The 22,680-nt window shown below is 41.5% G+C and overlaps 1 protein-coding gene across 1 annotated transcript; it reads left to right on the top strand.

The window, feature by feature from the left end:
* The first annotated feature begins 6,271 nt into the window (after positions 1-6,271).
* Positions 6,272-22,176, top strand: F2R (coagulation factor II thrombin receptor). Its single transcript, XM_024194112.2, has 2 exons — positions 6,272-6,600; positions 18,746-22,176. The coding sequence occupies exons 1-2, from the start codon at positions 6,519-6,521 to the stop codon at positions 19,948-19,950; spliced, it is 1,287 nt and encodes a 428-aa protein (XP_024049880.1). The 5' UTR covers positions 6,272-6,518; the 3' UTR covers positions 19,951-22,176.
* The last annotated feature ends 504 nt before the right edge of the window (positions 22,177-22,680 follow it).

Below are 22,680 nucleotides of genomic sequence, written 5' to 3'. Positions count from 1 at the left end.
GTCTCGGAATTCAACCCACCCTATTAGTCTGGTAAACGACCAGAATATAAACTGAAATTTTTCTGTCAAGGGACACTTAGATATAATGTCTTAAAGTTAATTTAATAGTAATAAGTTAGATCAAGTTGTCTTAATGCTAATGATTAGTTGCTGGAATGTTTCTACAGTTCTGGAAGAACTCTCCTGATGGGCGGAAGTTAGTCCTGGAGCCTCTGGCAACAACACTGGACCACCTTTGAATTCCACAGGTGGCTGCCATTAACCCATGAATAATGAGTGAGGAGAAAAGCTGCTAACAGAGAAAATTATCAGGTAGGAAATGTCCCATTCTCTTCAATGGTTTTACAAAGCTGATAAGTCCAATGTGACCTGAAACCTCTCATTATCTTTTTTCCCAAAGCAACAGATGAACAGTGATAACTTTCATATGATTATTATTTTACTGGTAAATGACTACATTTAAAGAGGGAGAGCATTCATCCAGTGGATAGTTATAAATACAGTGGGTACAACAATTTTTAATAATACTTTTTTGAACATGACAAAAGTTTAAAAGAATGGATGGACAGACAATGAAGTTCTGTGGAATTACTAGATCCAGCAAATATTCATTTTTGAGAGTGAATAATAAAAGCAGATGATATTGGGGTATCCTGACTGTCACACTGTTTGGAGTGGCTCTTGACTGAGATCACCAACCTCAGGATAGACTGTCAAAAAGCAGGGCAGACACCCCAAACTGGTGCTTTGCTCTATAATTAGATTTCACCAACCTAGTATCAAATGTGAACTCCTGGAGTGCAATAAAACTCTTACCATGGAGTCACAGACAGACTGGAATGCCCCAGGGGACTATCTTGTCCTTCCTGGGTTAACAAGTTCAGAGCAGGCATTTTTACAGTTATAAAGCAAAACTTTATAGCTCGGGATACAGACTTTAAAAGTAAGTTTCATGCATGTGTAACACTGACAGACCCTGATGGTCGGGATTGAACCTGGGACCTCTGGAAATTAAAGCATGAGCCTCTACCGCATGAGCTAAAAGCCAACTGGCTGTTAGCTAAGGATGTAAAGCAGACTCATTTTATCTCTCTGTCTCTCTCTCTGTGGTCTTGGTGCCACTAGATGGGGGACAACACCACACCCAGAAGGTGTGTGGATTACACATGCAGCAACTTACAAGCATTTTTTTAGAGTCTAAACACTTCCATATAATAACACCTGCCTTGAACAATACTAACGTACAGGTGACCTGGTCTGGTTTCCAGCTATGAATTTGTCAGTGCTCAGCTGATGCCTACATCTTTGGCAAGAGCTGGCAGCTGGTCTACCAGTGTCACGCTGACTACTTATATAACGAGTCTTGGTGGTGCAGTTGACATACAGCAGGGGTGGGGAACCTTTTTTCTATCCAGGGCCACTGACCTACAGAAAAAAAATCAGTCACGGGCCCCACACAGCTCCGCGGGGAAGAGCAGAGGCTCGGGGCTTCCCCATGGCTCTGAGGTGGGGCCAGAAATGAGGGGTTCAGGGTGTGGGAGCGGACTCTGGGCTGGAGCAGGGGGTTGGGGTGTGGAAGGGGATGAGGGTTCCGGCTGGTGGTGCAGGCTCTAGCGTGGGTCTGGGGATGAGGAGTTTTGAGTGCGGGAGGGGGCTCAGGGCTGGGTTGGGGTCTGGGGTCTGAGAGGGAGTTAGGGTGCAGGGGGGTTTGAAGTGGTGCAGGTGGTTGTGGTGCGGGTAGGGGTGCAGGGTCTGGGAGGGAGTTAGGGTGCAGCAGGGGTTCCGACCTGGGATGGGGTTCGGGGTGTGGGCCCCGGCCAGGTGGCGCTTACCTGAGGCAGCTCCCAGTCAGCAGTGCAGCGGGGCTAAGGCAAGCTCCTTGACTGCCCTGGCTCCGTGCCGCTCCTGGAAGCGGCCAGCATGTCCGGCCCTGAGGCGGAGGGGCGGCCAGGGGGTACAGGTGCCACCCCCACAACTCCTATTGGCCAAGGTTCCCAGCCAATGGGAGCCGCGGAGCTGGCGCTGGGGGCAGGGGTAGCATGCAGAACTTCTCTGATCACCCCTCTGCCTGGGAGCTGCCGGGGGGGGGGGGGGGGGGCAGCGCCCAGGCTTGGGCCTTCCGGCCCGCAGCACAGAGACTTGCCGCAGGCCAGATTACATTAAGTAGTGGGCTGGATCCAGCCCGCAGGCCGGAGGTTCTCCACCCCGACATACACTGTTATTACATACGATTAAAAATCAAATGGATAAATTTCAGTACTATAAAGTACACCACCATCACTTCTAGTTTTTCCTGTTAGTGTGTAAATGCCAGCTTTGACCTACCCGGTCTCTACAAACAAAATATATTTCACAATATTTACTGTACACTTTATCTTTCATAAGATTTAAATGCTTTGTTCTGACTTCCTGTTAATTTATTTACACCTACAAGTTAGAACATTTATAATGCTGACTTAATCCACAGTGTATTAATGTTCAGGAGAAACCACATGATGGAGACTAAGAGTGAAATCCTGGCCTTTCTGAAGTCAATGGCAAAATTCCCATTGATTTAAATGGAGCCTTGATTTTACCTAAAGACTATTCTACATAAATGTCTAAATCTAACTTAAAATGATAGATTTAAAATTGCTAGGAGATTCTTTATGTAACTTTCATTTAATGTATAAAGAATTCACACAAACAAGCCCTTGTTGCTTGGATCTCTGAAGGAGACTGGATGAATCACTACACAATTGACTACAAGGAACAACTTTGCACTGCCTGGTGGATGGCACTAGCAGTCCTAAAAAGTGTCGTCCACTTCTAATATCTAATTATATATTTAACAGTTTAGAGTTTCCTCATCCTTCAAGTGAAGCACTCAATTCAAACAGGATTTCTTGGTCATTGGAAAATTAAATCAATTCAAGTTGAACACACTGTTGCTTTTAAAATGGCTAGTTTCTCAAAACTAAAAATAATTATAAAAATTGACTGAGAGCAAAAATTTTAACCAGAAGTGTGGGGGAAAAGTAGAAGTTGTTTAGGAACACTTGATATTCAAAAGGCCATAATTCTTCAGTCACAAGAGTGCTCCTATGGCTATTTAAAAATAGAATAAAAAATAATCTTGGCTAAAAGGGAAGGTGAAAACAGCAATTATATATAAGTGGGGAAAGGGGAGGTTGATGGCATTGACTATAATGTAGAAATTAAGAAGTGTAGACAACTGAAAAGGGAGGCTAAAGATATTGATAAAATATCTATGGTCAGTCAGGTTAGGGAATTTCTTAATACATTGGGAACAAAAAGAAATCCCTACACTGGGATAAGTCAGTTACTAAATGGAGATGGTAAAATTGTCAGTGCAGAAGTCTGCAATATCTGTTCTGTATTTGGAACAAAGCTGGATGATAGATCAGTCTCATGACAATGAAATATTTTTTATTAAAGCAATAATTAAGGACATTAAACAAAACTACAGTAACAGGCTTTTAAAACAGCAATCTGAATACTTGCACCAAGGAGTTCTAGAGGAGTTGACTAAAGATTTCTCTGGACAGTTAATGTATAATAAATAAACCGGGGAACTTCCAGCGCACTGATGAGCTAATGTTTTAAAGGGAAAACAGGCTAACCTGGAAAATATATACACTAGTTAGCCTGTCATTGGTCCCAAGCAAAATAATGGAATGGCTGATATCGGACTCTATGAAAGAATTAAAGGACAGTATATAGTTAACACAAGTCAACATGGTTTTATAGAAAATGGCTCTTGTCAAACTAGATATTTTTCAAGACTACAAATCTGGTTGATAAAGGTAACTATGCGGTTGGTTTTCTGTAAGGTATTTGACTTAATACCACATTATATTATCACTTACATAGCATTATGCAAAATCAGTATGATTCATTCAAGGGATTAAAAACAGGCTGATAAATTCCAAAACATAAGTAATGGGAAATAATCAATGAAGGATCTTTCCAGTGAAGTCCTTTAAGGCCATTCAATATTTTTATCTATGACCCGAAATAAAATTATAAAATATTGCTGATAAAGTCTGACACACTGGTTGGTGGCATGGTAAGTAATGATGTGGATCATTTTATAATGTTGATGCAATCAAACATTCATTTTAAGATGGTGAAATGCAAAGTTATGGATCTAGTTACAAAGAATGTAGGACATTCTTATCAAATGGGGGATTGCCCCCATAAGTAGTGACTCTGAAAAGGACTTGGAGGTAATAGCTCTTTTTGCTACAGTGCAGTTGATTAACACAATCTTTGGATGTATAAAACAGAGTATCAAGTAGGAGGAGGGAAATATTCCCTCTGTAAGGCATAAGTGATACCTCTACTGGAGGACTGTGTTTATTTTTAATGTCCACAATTCAAATAATTTTGTAAATTCCTCCAACTTTTTTTTTTTTTTTTTTTTTTTTTTTAAGGTTTGGAAAACTCCTAAACAGCTGTGGAGAGCTCAATTTCTGTAATTTATCAAAAAGAAAATGTAAGAGGCTACCTCATCAGTCTATAAGTACCTACATTGGCAGAAATTACCTGATTTCAGGGAATTCTTTGAACTTGCAGACCGACATCATGAGATCTAGTTGTTGGAAGACAAAGTTTTTAAAAAATTCAAATGGCAAACAAGATGTAACTTTTTGTCAGGAAGGGTAATTAACCATTGGAACAAATTACCAAGGGAAGTGGCTAATACATCACTTGGGAGTATTTAAGATTGGATGTCTTTCTGAAAGATGCTGTAGCTCAGTCACAAGTTTTTTGCATTTGATGTGGGTCATTTACGTTGCCAAGATGAATAATTTTCTCAATTGCAGGAATTACTGGGTGAAATTCTATGGTCTGTGTTATGTAGGAGGTTAGAAGATTATCACGGCAGATCCTTCTAGCCTTAAAATCAATGACTTCTTGTTTTCTGGAAGGATTGTTAGACTCACAGGCAGGTGGCCAGCAATAGGAGCAGATTTCAACTGGGTTAGAGGCAGAGTAATCATAGCTGCACTGGTATGGCATTGAGGATGCTTTAGCCACAGCTATTGCTGGTGGCTTACCGATGGAAAGCTGGCTGGATCACCCACATCTCTAGATAATGTGCTTAGATTGTATATGGCGAAGGACAGAGCCACATGTCCTCTGTAAATGGCTGACACTTGAGTCCATGTTGTCTTACTAGTTCACCTAGTGGCTGCATGTAGATGTTGAATAGGACCAAAGAGAGAATTGATCCTTTGTGTGTCTTCACAAGTGAGGGATCTAGCAGCAGATGTTCAGTTTCCCATCACTATTGCTTGGGTCCATCCCTCCCTGAGGCACTTAAATCATTTTAGCATGTTACCATGGACTCCTTCCACTTCTCACAAGGTAGACAAATGTCAACTGCTGCAGAGAGGCCCAGGAGGATGAGAATGGATGTCTGCCTTCTATTGATTGAAAGGCAGGCATCCCTGTAATACCTCAGCAGAGGCCTGGAGAAATTCTTTGTTCCAAAATTTTGTTTTCCACTACCAGTGCTCAAGTTTGCAACCCGGTCTCTTCATCTGATGCAGAGTGCTAGAAAAGCAAGGAGCTCTGTGTGAGCAATGAGGAAGGGACATTTGGGGACGAGTGCATCACTGACCAAGGCTCGCATATGATTCACTAGAACCTCTATTCCTTGTCCTGTGGGTAGAATGCTTCTGTCCTTTAGCATGTTTTTTTTTTGATGGAGTCCATGGGTCTTAAACCTATGGCCTTGATTTGACTACAGTCTAGTTGCTTGGCAGAGCTCTTATCACTGTTATAGTAATCTAATGCTCTGCTCTAGACAGAGACTTAGGTTTACTGTTAACATCAAATCCGAAGCCCAGGTTCAAGCTGTGATTGAGTGGGTTGCACCAGAGGACCTGTGCAAGAGAGGTAAGTGAGAAGGTTCAGGGTTTTACACCTGTGGCAATAACATGAAATCTCCCTAGTCAGGGGTATGTCACCACCATTGCCAGCCAAGTACCCCAGAGCTCCCCTGAGCATCAGGACAGTTCGTTTTGGTTTATGTTGGGTGCTTGTGGGGACAGAAGAGCTCAACTCTGGCCTGGTCTGGGAGGGCCAGAAAATTCCCTTCCCTGAGCGGAGTTTATATCCTGCTTCCGCTGTTTCCTTTCCCGCACTGGGGGACTCCAGGGAGCAGGGTGAGGACACACAGCTGGCGCTTCCCCGGGCCCCAGGCAGAGGAGGTTGACCGGCGGGGCAGTGTCAAGGGCTTCCCCAGGACGCCAGAGCAGGGCAGCCGTGAAGCCTGTTACGCTCACGTCCCGCCAGGGGGACTGAGGGGAGCGGGGCTCTGCCGTATGCGGCTGTGACAGAGGGAGCGACCGCCACCGCCTCCCCCGCAGCCGCTCTGCCTTCCCCCGCCTGCGGGGCCGCTTATAACCCCTCCCCGCCGCACTCTGTTTCCTACTGCGCCCAGGGAGAAACGGGCGGACGGCGGCGCGGCAGCTTGCAGAGCCCCGGGCCCGGCGGACGAGGCAGCCATGGGGAGGCAGCTGCTGCTACTGCTACTCGGCGGGCTCGCCCTGCTCGGCCCCCTGCTCGCCTTCTCCGCGCCGGCGAACGGTGAGTCCCGCTCCGCGCATCCCTCGCCTTCCGATCCGGGGCGGTCCGGGGCCCCTCCCCGGGACTCTGAGCCGGGGGTCGGGCCCCCAGCTGTGAGCAAGCCCGCGGGGCTAGGAGCGCGGCGCTAACCCCCGATGATGGGGGCGGAGGGCCTGACCCGAGGGCTGCAGGGGCTCCCCTGTAGTAACCAACGCACGGGCAGTAAGGAGCGGGATTTGCTGGGGCTGCAGTGATAGGAACTGGGCAGGATTTCCCTGAGCTCCTGCAGCCAAGGGAGCTCTGCCCGCTCGTGCATCCGACACAGCTACTCAGAACCATGGCTTCCTTTCCTGGCTTCCCCCCTATTTCTCCTAACATCGCTCCTAGCGCCTCCGGGACCAGCCGATCTGATAATGACTAGAATTAATCCCCGCCTCTCCCCAGAGACATCAGGAGGGTTTGCTTATTTAAGGGACAATGAGGTTAGACTGTGCTTAGCTGTGTTACCCCACCACTTTGGAGAGACAACGTGGGGGAGTTGATATCTTTTACGAGACCCACTGCTGTTGGCGAGAGAGAAGTTTGGAGCTACACAGAGCTCTTCTTCGGGTGTGGGAAAGTTACCAACAGAGGTTGGCCCAGTAACTCACCTTGTCTCCCTAATGTCCTGGAGAAACACAAGGCTGCAAAACCGCTGCAGACAATATCTCCTTAACAGTGGACTGGGGAGTCAGTAGACCTGAATATTGTTCCTGGCTCTATTACTGACTACTTGTGTAACTTAAGTCTTTTAATTTCCCTGAACTTCAGTTTCTCTAAGGAAGAAAAGAATAGGATTAAAATTCAAAATGATCTGGAGAACTGGTCTGAAGTAAATAGGATGAAATTCAATAAGGACACATGCAAAGTACTCCACTTAGAAAGGAACAATCAGCTTCACACATACAAAATGGGAAATGACTGCCTAGGAAGGAGTACTGGGAAAAGGGATCTGGGGGTTATAGGGGATCACAAGCTAAATATGAGTCAACAGTGTAAGGCTGTTGGGGGGCGAAAAAGCAAACTTCATTCTGGGCTGTATCAGCAGGAATGTTATAAGCAAAATGTGAGAAGTAATTCTTCCACTCTAATCTGTGCGGATAAGGCCTCAACTGGAAGTATTGTGTCCAGTTCTGGGCACCACATTTCAGGAAAGATGTGGACAGGGGAAAGCAGCAAAAATTATTGAAGATCTAGTAAACATGACCCATGTAGAAAGATTGAAAAAAACTGGATTTGTTTAGTCTGGAGAAGAGAAGACTGGGGAGGAACATAACAGCTTTCAAGTACATAAAAGGTTGTTATAAAGAAGAGGGTGGAAAATTGCTCTCCTTAACCTCTGAAGATAGGACAAGAAGAAATGGGCTTAAATTGCAGCAAGGGAGGTTTAGGTTGGACATTAGGAAAAATTTCCTAACAATCGGGGTAGTTAAGCACTGGAACAAATTGCTTAGGGAGGCTGTGGAATTTCCATCACTGGGCAGTCTTTTAAGAACAGGTTAGACAAAACCCTAGCCTCGGTTTTGCTAGAAGATGGGAATAGGCAACAGGAGATGGATCACTTGATGATTACCTGTTTTGTTCATTCCCTCTGAAGCACCTGGCATTGGCCACTGTCAGAAGACAGGATACTGGTCTAGATGGACCTTTGGTCTGACCCAGTATGGCCGTTCTTATGTTCTAAACACCTGTCAGGAATGGTCCAGTTATTACTTAGCCCTGCCCTGAGTGCAGGGGTCTGGACTAGATGACCTATTGGGGTCCTTCCAGTCCTACACTTCTATTAGTCTATAAAATGGGAATAATATTGCTTAACTACCTTGTTAAAGGGTTTTCAGATCTACAGATGGAAAGGCATATTCCATAAAATGGTGTTGGCACAAATTTAATTTCTTTAAATTAAAAACATGTGTGCTGTTTACTTTTGACTCTCTATTCAGCTTGGCCAATAAAGACAAACTAATCAGTTCCACTTTCTAGTTCTCCTGCATCAGTGCTACCCTATCTGAGTTGCAAACACTATAACAGAACCTTTAAATAAAAAAAAAACCCAGTTTTCATTGACAGAAAATAAATAATATATTGACAGAAAATAAATGACCATTGCTAGTAGCAAAAGTTTTTCCATTGATACTATACCTGTATGTGGATGACACTGCATCAAATTGTCAGTTGCAAATACACCTCTACCCCGATATAACACGACTTCGGATATAACGCGGTAAAACAGTGCTCCAGGGGCGCAGGGCTGCGCACTCCGGCGGATCAAAGCAAGTTCGATATAAGATGTTTTGGCTCCCGAGGACAGCGTTATATCGGGGTAGAGGTGTATGGCAATAGGAGTACTTAACCAATTCTTGTCATCGATGAAAATTTGATATGTGGAGGTGTGCATGTGTGTATGTTTTGTGTGTTTGAAAAGCTTTTATTATGGATTTAGATCTCATTTTACCTTGAGGTTTAAACATTTAGTTAATACAATTTAAGTTAAATTTACTGTTTTAGGATAAGATTAGGGTAGAGTTAGTTAGTTTTTAGGATGATATGCATTAGCAGTTTTCTGTATATTTCTGTCATCACTGTATGATGGCGATAGGAATGAATGCTATTTTTAAAGCATATTTTTATTGATGTTATAAGTTTAACATACATCAGACATGTTTCAACAGTAACAGAAAATTGTTTTAAAATAATATATTTTAAATTACATGGGTCTAAACCATTGTCGGATTCTGACAATGTCAGAGCTATGCTGTGAACAAAATTAATTAGACTTTGATTCAACTAGTGCTTCATGAGTATGTGATAAACGGAAGCTATACAACAAGATATTTACTGTATGACATTTTTAAAATTACATTTTCCCTGAAAGGTGCTTGTTATATTTTTATGACTAACTTTCCAGTGTAGGAGCTTTAGATTATTATTATTAATTTTAGTTAAAATCTATGCCAAGTAATGCCAGTCTAAAAATATATTGTTGAATGTTGCTTTTCACATACAGAAACAATACGTGTGTCCCTGTAACTCCCTCCAAAAAAGGTGTAAATTATGTTCTTGCAATTGCAACCGTTTGACTGTTAAAAGGCATTCATGGAGTAGAAGAATGTATAATTCTTATTTATTGTGTCTTATAAAGAGAATTATAATGCTACAGTTTACAGAATGAAAAAGATAGTTATCCAGTTACATGGAAAAACTTTAGCCTTTTTGTCCCACTAAACAAAATCAATAATCGGTTACCATTTCTCAGAAGGCATGCGGTTTCCTGTTAGAAGAAAAAGAGTTGCTTTTGTGTCATAAAGAACTATATTTCACCCAGACCTTTGAACTTTCTTATTTTGTTTGTGTATACTACTAAATGGCCAAAGAATTACTTATGTACATATTGAATATGTTAATCAATGCAATAAAACCGTGGGGGCTGGTAAAAGGGCATAGAGCCTTTCACCAAGAGGCCACAGGTATGAATGCAGCTGTGGGCAGTAGTAATCAAAAGTCACTCTTGAGGAGCTGATGATTGTTCAGTCACCTGTGTAAAATGAGGTAGTTATCTGCCACAGTGTTCAGGTTTCCACATCAGAAAAACATTATTACAGCTAGCATAGATTGTGAATTCATTAGGGTATGGAGTTTGTCTTTGTCTATAAAGTGTCATGCACATTTATGGCACTATATAAATAGCTTACAGATTTGTTCTTAAAGTCACAAAGTGAGTGAGGTAGTATCTTTTACAGGGCCAACTTCTGTTGGTGATAGACATGCTTTTGAGCTCCACAGAGCTCTTCTTCAGATTCTGGCAGTCAGGCCAATAAATTAATCTTGGAGACTGGAGACTGAATTACCCTTCCATCTTTGGAGAAGGATCTGTTCTGAGCAGGTTATAAGTATACTGGTGTGGCAAAGTGAGGAAGTTTGTAGTGCTTGTGATGCACTTGTTCTGTGGATGAACTGGATCAATTTCCAGTGCTGCAAATACAATGCTTTTCATAAAAAGGGAAGTTAACTTGAAAAAAATGCATAAATATACTTAAATGAAGTCAGTCCAGAGAATTGGTGGAAAGATTTCAAGAACTTAACTTTGATATAGCTGAAAAGGTAATTCTCAGATGTTTTCAACTGAAAACTTTCGTTCAAAAGATGATTTTAAGCAAGGATCTTAATTAGTAAGAGAAGCTTAAAAATGAGAGTTTTTACTATTTATCAGATAAATAAATGAAAAACTTAGAAAAATTAAATTGTTTTATACTTATTAGATATATTCATCTGCTTCCCTCTAAAAACTTTGTTATGGAGTCTTGAAAATTCAACTTGCCAAGGGCAAGTAGGCTTTTAGTGTGTTTGATGGATGAGTAAAATATTAGTTTTTTTTTCATAATATAGGGTGAATGAATAGATCTTGTGTTTGGGGTAGTACATTTTCAAGATGGTTTGAAAACCATTAGTGTTAGGTGTAGAAAGTCATCTTGCTTCCATGCTGAGTGTCAATAATGACAGTGATTTTGAGTCTTCCAACTTTTGTCTCCTTTTTATGGTCTTTACTTTTTCTTGTCTTGTTCTTCTTCTCCTATGGCCATACTCAAATAGTAGCACTTCAGACATGGAGATGGATTTAAAGGAAAAATCACAAAGATAGCACAGTCACAGTCAATTTCTGTGTTGCAGACTGCTCCATGTGTAAAGAGCTGCTTTGATGTGGCTTGTTTTTGATTTTTGTTGCTTCTCCCCCCCCCCCCCCCCCCCCCCCCAAGATGAAATAAAATACTGAGGCTATGTCTACACTATGCAGCTTTTAGTCACACGGCCGCTAAAAGCCGTGCAGTGTAGCTGCTGTTTGTCGGCAGGAGAAAGCTCTCCTGCCGCCAAAAAATCCCACCCCCGCAGGAGAGTACTTCTGCTGACAAAGTGCCATTCACACCGGCGCTTTTCATTGGTAAAACTTTTGTTGTTGGGAGGAGGGGGGCTTAACACCCCTGAACAACAAAAGTTTTGCCAATAAATTTCTAGTGTAAACAAAGGCTGATATACTAATTGGGAGGGCCAGCAATGTTTGCTAGACCCATCATATTGCACTTTATGGAATACAGTGCAATGTGTGTTTTTTTTTTTTAAATAAATAAAAAGGATTTTGAGAACACTTATTTGAGCCCTGTACATCACTTCAGCAGATCCCAGTTTGAGAACCTGTGCCAAGATCACAGGCAACTTTTGGCAACTAGAAATATCATACTTATACTACTTAGCTTTATTTACTTACAAAAGTCCTTATTAGAAGCCGAGGAATGACAATATAAACCAATGTTTCAGCGGCACAGCAGCTAGAGCAAGATGGAATGTTTCATCCTGCTCTTTCTCAGCTGCCACTAAACTTTTCTAATTCCATTGCCCAGGCATTTTATTCTAGACTAGCAGTCTTGTCATATTAGCAAAGAGAATATCACAGACCGTCATGATAATCAAGGGATTGTGACCTCTTCCAAAGAATTGGATAAGAGCCTAGAGAAAGCGGGGATAATTATTTCAGTGATATAATGCCATGACTATAACTACTGAAAGATTTGAATTCTCAAAGATGATTTATGTTATTAAGAATAATGAAATAAAATACGATCAAATAAATTTTAAGAGACAAATCATATCACTTTCCATTTTTCAAACTCATTGCCTAAGGCAGGGGTTCTCAAACTTTTGTATTGGTGACCCGTTTCACACAGCAAGCCTCTCAGTGCAACCCCTCTTCCCCTTAAATATAAAAAAAATGTTTTTCATTTATCGCTATTATAAATGCTGGAGGCGAAGCAGGGTTTGGGGGTGGAGGCTGACAGCTCATGACCCCCATCTAATAACCTGGTGACCCCCTGAGGGGCCCCGACTCCCCTGGCCTCAAGTATGTGATAGGATAGGAAACGGTAGCATAGCTTTGGATATTTATAAGTAGTTTTCAAATGGTTTCAGTACAACTACTGTATTCCTCGTAGTTTTGCTGTGATATCCCATTGTGTCTGATATCCCACTGTATATGCAGAGTTCTTTGTTTCCTGGTGATCCTGCGAAGGCCTCATGCTTCAGGTCAGGGTTCATCAGAATCATTTTTTTTTTATTCTGACGTCATGTAAGAGCTTTCATCCTCCCCTTCCTTTTGCTGTCACAAGCCTCAGAAAGCTTCTGAATGTCCTCACTTTTCTGCTTGAGCACTGCTGCTTTTAAAATCAATGCAGACATGAAACTTTTTCTGCCCTGAACTTCCAGTTTTCCTTCTTATCTTGTACAGCACCACACACGTTGTCGGGGCTTAACAAATGATCACTGTAACCTTTTCGCTAGGTGGTGTCAGCAGCAATAAAGGCAATGTTCAATATCTCTGAGGTCCTCTCAGCATTACAAAACAGAACCGACTAGAGCTCCCACCCCAGAAATTTGGGAAAACTAAACACACCCCTTGGTGCCTTGAAGAAGCAATACTTCCCCACTCACAAGCACTGAGTCTGTGTATAACAAAATACAACTTTTATTACAATGGAGAGGAATTCAGCACTAATTGGGAAAAATCCTGCAACAATAATTCAAAAGCATCCAAACCATAAGTAAACACCCACCCACAGTATCTTGGATGGTAGTCTTTTCCCTCTGCTGCACCAACTCACAGTTGGTTATCCAAAGTCCCAGAATTCAGGGGTGTATTCATATTGGGTTCACCTCCCACCCATGAAAGGGGGCGTCAAGCAATACTTCTGCTGCTGTTGTTGCTCCCACTGCTTGCTGCTGCCTCTGCTGCTGTTCACTGCTGTCATGTTTATCTCTGCTGCTGCATGCTGCTGTTGCTGCTGCCACCTCTACCTCTAGCCACAATGGTATGTTCTGAGGTTCCATCACTTAGCCCAGTTCTCAATGATTTCCCTAGATAGCGGGGAGCCTCACTGCTGCTGCACCTTCTGCACTGTCTTTCACCAGGCCTATAGTTCAGACTCCTGGACCTACTTATCAGTGATTTCAGCTTTGGCAATCACTGAGCAGAAACAAGGACTCTAAATTAAGTCTGATCAGCTCAAGGGAGGGTCAGTTGGTCTCTAGGACACTTTAAACAGAGTCCACACCACCAAGTAAGAATACCTGTCCCCACCTCCTCTGACTTTCACTTGGATTTGGCATCACTGCCCCCAGGTTAATGAGTGAGGTTAAATTTAGAGTGACTCCCCCCCCCCCACACACACACAGTAAAGCAGCATTCTGTACAGTTCTGCTGCCTTTTAGTCATACCGTAAAGATAGCAACATTTCATTACCTGTGCGCTCAAGACCAAAGTGTCTTCCCTATAACAGACTTCAGTGCAGAGATTCCCTAACTGTCATTTAAATTCAGGATTGAGAGACAGGTCGAAATTCTGTACTAAACACAGTAAAATACATTATGGAAGTGCTATTCACTGCTCTGTTGATAAGGTTGAGTTGAGTTTTGCACTTAAAGAAGGGATTAAACCTCTTTGTTTGTATGAAGAATACATTGTAGTTTCCCCCAAATTAAAGTTCTTTTTGAGTACAGAATTAATTTTCTGAGAATGAACAAGTAATTAGAGTTAAAATTAATTTTAAAATGGATCCTTAAAGAAAAGTGATCTGTCTGACCTTTTTTTGTCCTGAATGATACAGCCAATACAATCTGTTTTGTAGACTCTTAAAACTTTCCATGTAGTTTAAAATGTATTGAAATCTTGTACATAAGCTACATACATTAAACTATTAACAATTGTATTTAATTGTAATGGTTATATAAATTATAGGCAAGGTCAACTGTTCAGGTCAACTCTTAACTACAGACATCATGACATCAGAGGTAACTCAATCAATCATCACCCATCCTCTACTGGTAATTTCCATGCTACAGTTCTATTGGTTGTAATGAATCAGTAGTGTGAAAGAGATTGGACTCACGTCAAGACTTCTCATTGGTAGATGACCCAGCCCCAGATGTCACTGCTTGTTAAAGGTTCTCCAGCCACATGCTAGCTTGGACATCAATGGACGAAAAACTGTCCATAGCACTGTTTTCTTGGCTTCTCTATGCACTGCAGACTGAGACAGGAGCCACAGGAGGAACCCTTTGGTGCAGAGACATTAGGACTTGAGTTTGTTCTCTACCCCAGGTTCCCACTTCACATAGCACTGGTCTGGCTAACACAGCCCCCTTCCCCAAAACCAGCTCTTCTTTTCCCTCTTAATGGGACTAAATCGGGGGGCCCAGATAATCTTCATCCAAAAATATTAAAGGAACTGGCACATGAAGGTGCAAGCCCATTAGCAAGAATTTTTAATGAATCAGTAAACTCAGGGGTTGTACCGTACGACTGGAGAATTGCTAACATAGTTTCTATTTTTAAGAAAGGAAAAAAAAGTGATCCGAGTAACTATAGGCCTGTTAGTTTGACATCTGTAGTATGCAGGGTCTTAGAAAAATTTTTGAAGGAGAAAGTAGTTAAGAACGTTGAGGTCAATGGTAATTGGGACAAAATACAACATGGTTTTACAAAAGGTAGATTGTGCCAAACCAACCTGATCTCCTTCTTTGAGAGGGTAACAGATTTTTTTAGACAAAGGAAACGCGGTGGATCTAATTTACCTCGATTTCAGTAAGGCATTTGATACGGTTCCACATGGGGAATTATTAGCTAAATTGGAAAAGATGGGGATCAATATGAAAATTGAAAGGTGAATAAGGAACTGGTTAAAGGGGAGACTACAACGGGTCATACTGAAAGGTGAACTGTCAGGCTGGAGGGGATGGTATGATGGGATAGCCTAATTTTGGCAATTAATTGATCTTTGATTATTAGCAGGTAAATATGCCCAATGGTCTGTGATGGGATGTTAGATGGGGGTGGGATCTGAGTTACTACAGAGAATTCTTTCGTGGGTGCTGGCTGGTGAGTCTTGCCCACATGCTCAGGGTTTAACTGATTGCCATATTTGGGGTCAGGAAGGAATTTTCCTCCAGGGCAGATTGGCAGAGGCCCTGGAGGTTTTTCGCCTTCCTCTGCAGCGTGGGGCACGGGTCACTTGCAGGAGGATTCTCTGCACCTTGAGGTCTTTAAACCACGATTTGAGGACTTCAATAACTCAGGTATACGTTAGGGGTTTGTTACAGGAGTGGGTGGGTGAGATTCTGTGGCCTGTGTTGTGCAGGAAGTCAGACGAGATGATCATAATGGTCTCTTCTGACCTTAAAGTCTATGAGTCTCTTCCCTCCATCAAGCTCCCACACATTCCTTCTCCCCACATTCCCACTCCCCTCACACACAGCCATAGCTCTCCTTCCCTGGGCTCTACATGTTGCTGTTTGCTGGTGTTGAGGGAGGTGTGGAGGACAGTGAGGTGGGGTTTAAGGCCAGATTAACCAATACTCTGCTTTGTGCTGCTCTGGTGATGCAAAGCAACTGTAAATCCAGTTTAACTGGCCAGCATGCTCTGTTTGTGAAACAGGAAAGAAAGAATTGTTGTACTGATAATAGTGGAGTTGAAGTCCTCTATCTACAGAGCAGGTGTGCAGTACAGACACCAGAAGTGTCTTCACACTCTTTCACAATACGTCCCTCAACCCTGACCTGGAAGAACAGTCTCTAGGGATGAGAAGTTAATTTCTTTCCCATGCAAATATAATCCTTGTCCTGTCTATTGCGACCAGTACCCAGGGGTGTCATTTGTGACAGAGGTTAAGTACAGGACTGAAATCACCTGTATGTTTGACATGGCCCTCGGAACAGTTGTCAGATAGTTAAAACTTACTGGCCTGTGCTGATTGGAATTTGTGAACTTAGAGCAGTTATTTTTCAAGGCCATCCAGCCACCCTGACTAAGCTTTAAAAATAAAGTGAAAAGATTAAAAGTTGTTGCACAGAAGTGCTATTGGAATCTATGGTTCTGCCTTTACTCCAATACCTTTGCTTCAATCCTCCTGACCCCCCACCCTAGTTGCTTACACAGCCTTCCCAGAACCCACTGAGGCTGTGGGTTATCTGGGCTTCTAGTTTTTAATCCCTTCGGGGACAACATGGCAGGAAAACAAGGAACACAGGCTTTGCAAAGGAATTTTTTAGCCACAGACACTATACTTCTGAAAGCATTCACAAGATACTGATATTTTAAAACAATAAAAGTCCTGAGATGTACCATCCCCAACTCTGATCTCAACCTTCTGTGAGTCTAAAGTTTTCAGCATGTCAGGCTGAGCAGAATCTATTGGTCCTCTCTCCTGCACGTCCTGTTTACATTCACCCCACTTTTAAAGAGGCATGTCTGCTTGCCATGTGTTCTCCAGGGACACTTCAGCCCACTCTCCCAGTCCTGCTGGTACCACCTGCATAGATAGCCATTATTCCTTGGAGGTGGGGCAGTAGCTGAGTCATGCAAAATTTAGGGCTTGTCTACAGGGAAAATTGACTGGAATAGCTATTGCAGAATAGCTCCCTGTGTGGACACTCTTAGGCCAGGTCTATACTTAAGTTAGATCAACATAACTATGGGGCTTAAGGGTATGAAAAATTCACATCCCATGAGCACCGTAGCTATGCCAATTTAATCCCCAATGTAGATGCAGCTAAGTCAATGGAAGAATGCTTCAATTGACCTAGCTACCACTGCTTAGAGAGGTGGATTACCTACAACGACAGAAAAACCCCTTCCATCAGTGTAGGAAGCATATACACTACATTGCTACAGCGGCACAGCTGCAGTGCTATAGCTGTGCCACAGTAGCACCTGCAGTGTAGACATGGCCTTATTCCAAGAGGATTAAGCTAAATCAGAAAAAGGCACTCTTAGCATGGGGGCCATTGTACAGTAGCAGTTTTGGCCCATTTCCCCCTGTAGACCAGCCCTTAGACGTGTTCAACACAATACAAAATGGAATTAATAATTTGTTACAAATCTATCCCATTCTGCCAAAGAACCATCTCCTAATTCCCTGTCAGAGTCACTGAACCATGCTGCAGAATGCCTCCATTATGTTTCAAAAGTGCCACAGGATCCTCCCAAATGCACAAAAAGTCTGTGTAGGCCCAGAGCCGTTCCCTTCTGATAACAAATTCAATTGTAAAATTATTTAAATTGAATTTGTTGATCTTATGATGAAAACAAGGGTAAAAGTCACTCCGTTGGGATGGGACTATGCAAGGCATGACTCTTTGGGCTGGTCTACACTGCCGCGCTAGTTCGGCGGCTGGGGATCGAAGTTCCGAGTTCGATTTATCGCGTCTGGTCTGGACGCGATAAATCGAACCAGGAAGTGATCCCCGTCGACTGCGGTACTCCAGCTCAACGAGAGGAGTACCGCGGAGTCGACGGGGAGCCTGCCTGCCGCGTGTGGACCGCGTCTGAACCGCGGTAAGTTCGAAGTAAGGTATGTCGAATTCAGCTACGTTATTCATGTAGCTGAATTTGCGTACCTTACTTCGACTTGGGGGGTAAGTGTAGACCAAGCCTTTGTCCCATGTAAGTGACAAAGGGAGGGGAGACCTATATGGAGGTGAATGAGATTCTTCCAGAGAAGGCAAAAGTATCCTGATCGTTTGAAATTTTGTAACTGTTTTGGTGGCAGGACCCTATTTAAACTTAATATTTCAGTGGTAAATACTCCCTTCTGGCTATGTGCATGTCATTACTATTGCTACTATTGGGAGTTTTATGCATGAGTATCAAGGAAACACTAGACCCCTCTGACACAACTGTAGGAAGATTCTAGCAAAGCTAGTCAAAGGGTAACAGGATTTATTAATTGTGTTACCATGGCACCTAGAGGCCCCAACCAAGATCAGGGTCTCATTGATCATGGCTTCACCTGCACACTTCAGTCCCTTGCCCTAAAGAGCTTACAATATAAACAGAGAACAGCTAAAGGGAGGAGAGAGAGGAAGTATCCAAATCTTACAGATGGGTAACTGAGGCAAAGAAAGATTAAGCTACTTGTCAAATGTCATGTAGGCAATCTCTAGCAGCACCAGGAATTGAAAATGGATCTCCTGAGTCCCAGTGCAATGATGTAACCACAACGCCATCCTTCCTCTTGGTAAATAGTTTTCTAGCTTGCAAATAGTATGCAAATATCTTGCCTACTAATCTTCATGTTCTTTATTTCTCAGACACCACTTCCTGGAATGGCACGCACCGGATAAGAACCTTTGCATCTTATCACAAAGATGACGCCTATGAACCTATACCTCTTCAAGACATCGACAGTGATACTGAAAGTGATTCAGAAGTTGGATCAGGATTAAGCAGTCTAACTAAAGCCAATCAAACTAAAGCACAAACAAGATTCATCTCTCATGATGCTAAAAGATACCTGACTAGTCAATGGTTGACTCGTTTTGTTCCTTCAGTTTACACTTTAGTGGTTATGCTGAGTCTCCCTCTGAACATCACAGCAATACTTGTGTTCCTGATAAAAATGAAAATTAAAAAGCCAGCTATAGTATACATGCTGAATCTGGCCTCTGCGGATGTATTGTTTGTAAGTGTCCTTCCTTTTAAGATCGCATACCATTTTTCTGGAAACAACTGGGTGTTTGGACCTGAAATGTGCCGGCTCATCACCGCTGCCTTCTACTGTAATATGTACTGTTCGATACTGCTGATGACTGTTATAAGCATTGATCGTTTCTTAGCCGTGGTGTATCCTATGCAATCTCTCTCATGGCGTACATTAATGCGTGCCTCGTTGATCTGCTTTACCATATGGCTTATAGCCATAGTTGGTGTTATACCCATTCTCATCACAGAGCAAACTATGAAAATATCTGAGTTAAACATTACAACCTGCCATGATGTGCTAAAAGAATCTGAACTTAAGATATATTACCGTAATTTCTTCTCCATTTTCTCTTCCATTTTCTTTTTTGTGCCATTAATAATTTCTGCTGTCTGTTATGTGTGTATCATCCGATGTCTTATCTCTTCTAATATTGTTGCAAAACAAAGTAAGAAGACACGTGCTTTACTCTTGTCTGCAGCTGTTTTCTCTATTTTTATTATTTGTTTTGGACCAACAAATGTCCTTTTATTAATTCATTACATATCTTTTCCTTACAACCACCAGTTAGAATACATCTATTTTGCCTATCTCCTCTGTGCTTGTATCAGCAGTGTAAGCTGCTGCATTGATCCTTTGATTTATTATTATGCTTCCTCTGAGTGTCAGAGACAGGTTGGCAATCTCTTGTGCTGTAAAGAGAGTCCTGAACCTACCAGTAGTAGCAGCAGTGGTCAGTTAATGGCTAGGACTAGTAGAAGGGATACCTGCTCCAGTAATCTGAGTAACAGTGTCTACAGGAAGTTGCTAACATAATGTTTTTGGATAAATGTACATCATACACTCTTTGAAGATTTTTATACAGCTTCAGTAAAAATACCCTATTATATCCAAGAATTGCACAATTTGGGGCAGATTTTAATTGAGACATATAGTAGGGTAGATTCATTACAGTAATACATAATTCTAAATACAGCACAGGAATCTGTGTAGTTATATGTATATAGGTGAAGCGGGAGGAAGCAATATAAAGAACTTTTATAAAAGCTGTTGGATATTATTTTCAGATAAATCCAAGCAAACCCTTTTAAGATTTGCAGTTCAGTCTATTGTAAAATTCTGTGAAATATTTCCTGTTTTAGCATTTTAAACCCAAAAAAATTGTTTCTATACTTATAAGTGAAATGTATCAAATCATCTCTCCATTATCTTGTGAATGAAATGAAAATGGTTTACCAGCCAAGCTGTTTTTTCAATGTCATTATTTGTAGGTTTAGCTATACAGTTAAATTTTTGAGCATCATTCTGCATTTTTGGGGACCTCAAAGTGTGGATTCTGCATTTCTCCAAGTTTTACATAGAAGTTTATGAAGAGGATTTTAACAAACAAAAGCCAGTTTTGACAGCCGAGCTTGTCTGATAAAAGAATTCACAGCAACTAGGACTACCTTTTGTCTCATAGTTCTCACATGCTATCACTGAACTTGCCATTGGAAAAAACTCTTGTAGGGTCCCTGGTTTAGACCATGCTACCATTAGAGCAAAATTTCCCCCAAAGTCAATGTTAATATGCATCCACAAAAATTGACACTTCAAAATCAGCATTTTCACATGCTATTGCTCTGTCTGTGTGCATTACCATGCATTTGTACTCTTTTTATACCACTTTGCACCCACTGTTTTGCAACTTACAAATGCATTTTTCATGTATGCAAGTAGGCCTCATCACTTAGAAGTTTGTCCTCTGTCCCACATGAGAGCAAGTCTGAGCAGTTTTAAAATAGTTCATTTTAAGTATGTTATAAATGTTTAGCTCCAGAGCCAGCCTCATCCAGCATGTATAGAATCATTTTACTCTAAAGTGTTACTTTTGTGCTATAAGCACATAGTAACAGGACATCTGTTCTGAAAATGAACTGTATAGATAATAGGATTTAATTTGATTTCTCTTTTCCAATACAGTGACAATGAGGTTCATGTAAATTTTGTAACAGCAGATTGTCAAGAAACAGCATTAGCTTGCCATATTCAGAGTGAATAAAGTCCCCTGTCCATTACAAAAGAGAGAGAAGAAATGTAACCTTCCAGCAGGTACTGTAAAAATGGCAAACTCCTGCCCAAACATAAATTATTTTACCTTTTTTTTTTCTTTTTGTGATGAAGTTAAACTTGTTTGCTGCAAATATTGAGTGCTAGTCCTCTCCTGATTGTTGAGTCTTAAAAGATTTTACACACCTAGAATAAGTGTGTGAGGGCCTGGGAGCAATTATAATAACCTATTTGTTCAATTACCCTATATTTTTAATGGATTATATGGTACGCTCAGATTCCTTTTCATTTGGGTTGAGTACTAAATGCATGCTTTTGCCACATAGCACAAGTTTAAAGCTTTATGGCTTGTGGTATAATGTTCAGGTTACTAAATATGTGTAAGGAGGGGGAGGACAAAAACACCACCACCACTATGAAATCACAGGAAGCAGCTTGTGGAAGCTGACACACTCAGAACAAATATATGCTCTTCCTGTTTCCATGCTTGATGGGGATTGCTTCTTCATTTTCCCATGTGTTACTTGGACATTTGTTTCAGTATCCTAATATTTTGTTTGACACTGGTTTATTTTCAGAAGTTCAGAAGAGTCTGTTTAGTCAGCTTCAGTAGGTGAAGAAGTACATGCTGAAAGGGAAGGAAATGTATTTTGGAAATTTCTTGTCATCATGGGAATTCTGTTTTCTTCCTTTCAGTCTGTCTTTGGGTAAAATACACATGAAACTAGACATTTCCTTAAATAACACCAATTCAACTGTATTTTATGAAGCTGCATGCTTTTCTAACAGTGTAGTTTTAGAGACTTAAGTAAAATCTGTAAATATTTAGCATTTTTGTATGTTACCTTATAATTCCCTGGATTAATCAAATAGACTAATCCATATTTTATCACTTCATGGAAATCGTAATATAAGACAGGACATAACTGTTTAATTTTTTTTAATACTTTGGAACTTCAGTTACTTTGAACTAATAATAAACATGTAAACTTCCTCTGATGTGTGTGATTGACTCCACAGTGCAACTAAGATTTCTATACATGACTCCAACCGTGCATTCTTTGAGCACCCAAAACTCCTTCTGACATCTGTGAGAATTTTGGGTGTGCAAGGAATGTGGGATTGGACCCTTTATGGATTTCCCAAATATAAGCATTACAGAACAATCCTTTGGAGTTTCCTCAGCCCAGATGTGTCTTTGTATAATGGATCTACTACATGTATTGAAATTCTATCCTTATAGGATGATACTGCACCTACGATCACATTTTTTTATTAGTGTTATATAATGTCATGGGTTCCAGTCCCAAACCAATTCCTGGATATTTTAACTAACACTAGCATGCTCAAGGATTTATTTTAACAAAACTGAAGTGCTCATCCCACACATGACATGCTCTCACATAGTTGTTTCAAAATAAAAACATCACAGAGTGGGATAACTACACACCAGCAAATAAAATAAAACAGCTCCACAGCAGGCATAATAATTAGGGC

The sequence above is a fragment of the Terrapene carolina genome, unplaced genomic scaffold (assembly GCF_002925995.2).
Source record: "Terrapene carolina triunguis isolate 2854851 unplaced genomic scaffold, T_m_triunguis-2.0 Scaffold69, whole genome shotgun sequence".
In the NCBI taxonomy this organism is placed as follows: domain Eukaryota; kingdom Metazoa; phylum Chordata; order Testudines; family Emydidae; genus Terrapene; species Terrapene triunguis.
This window is presented reverse-complemented; position numbering and strand designations above follow the sequence as displayed.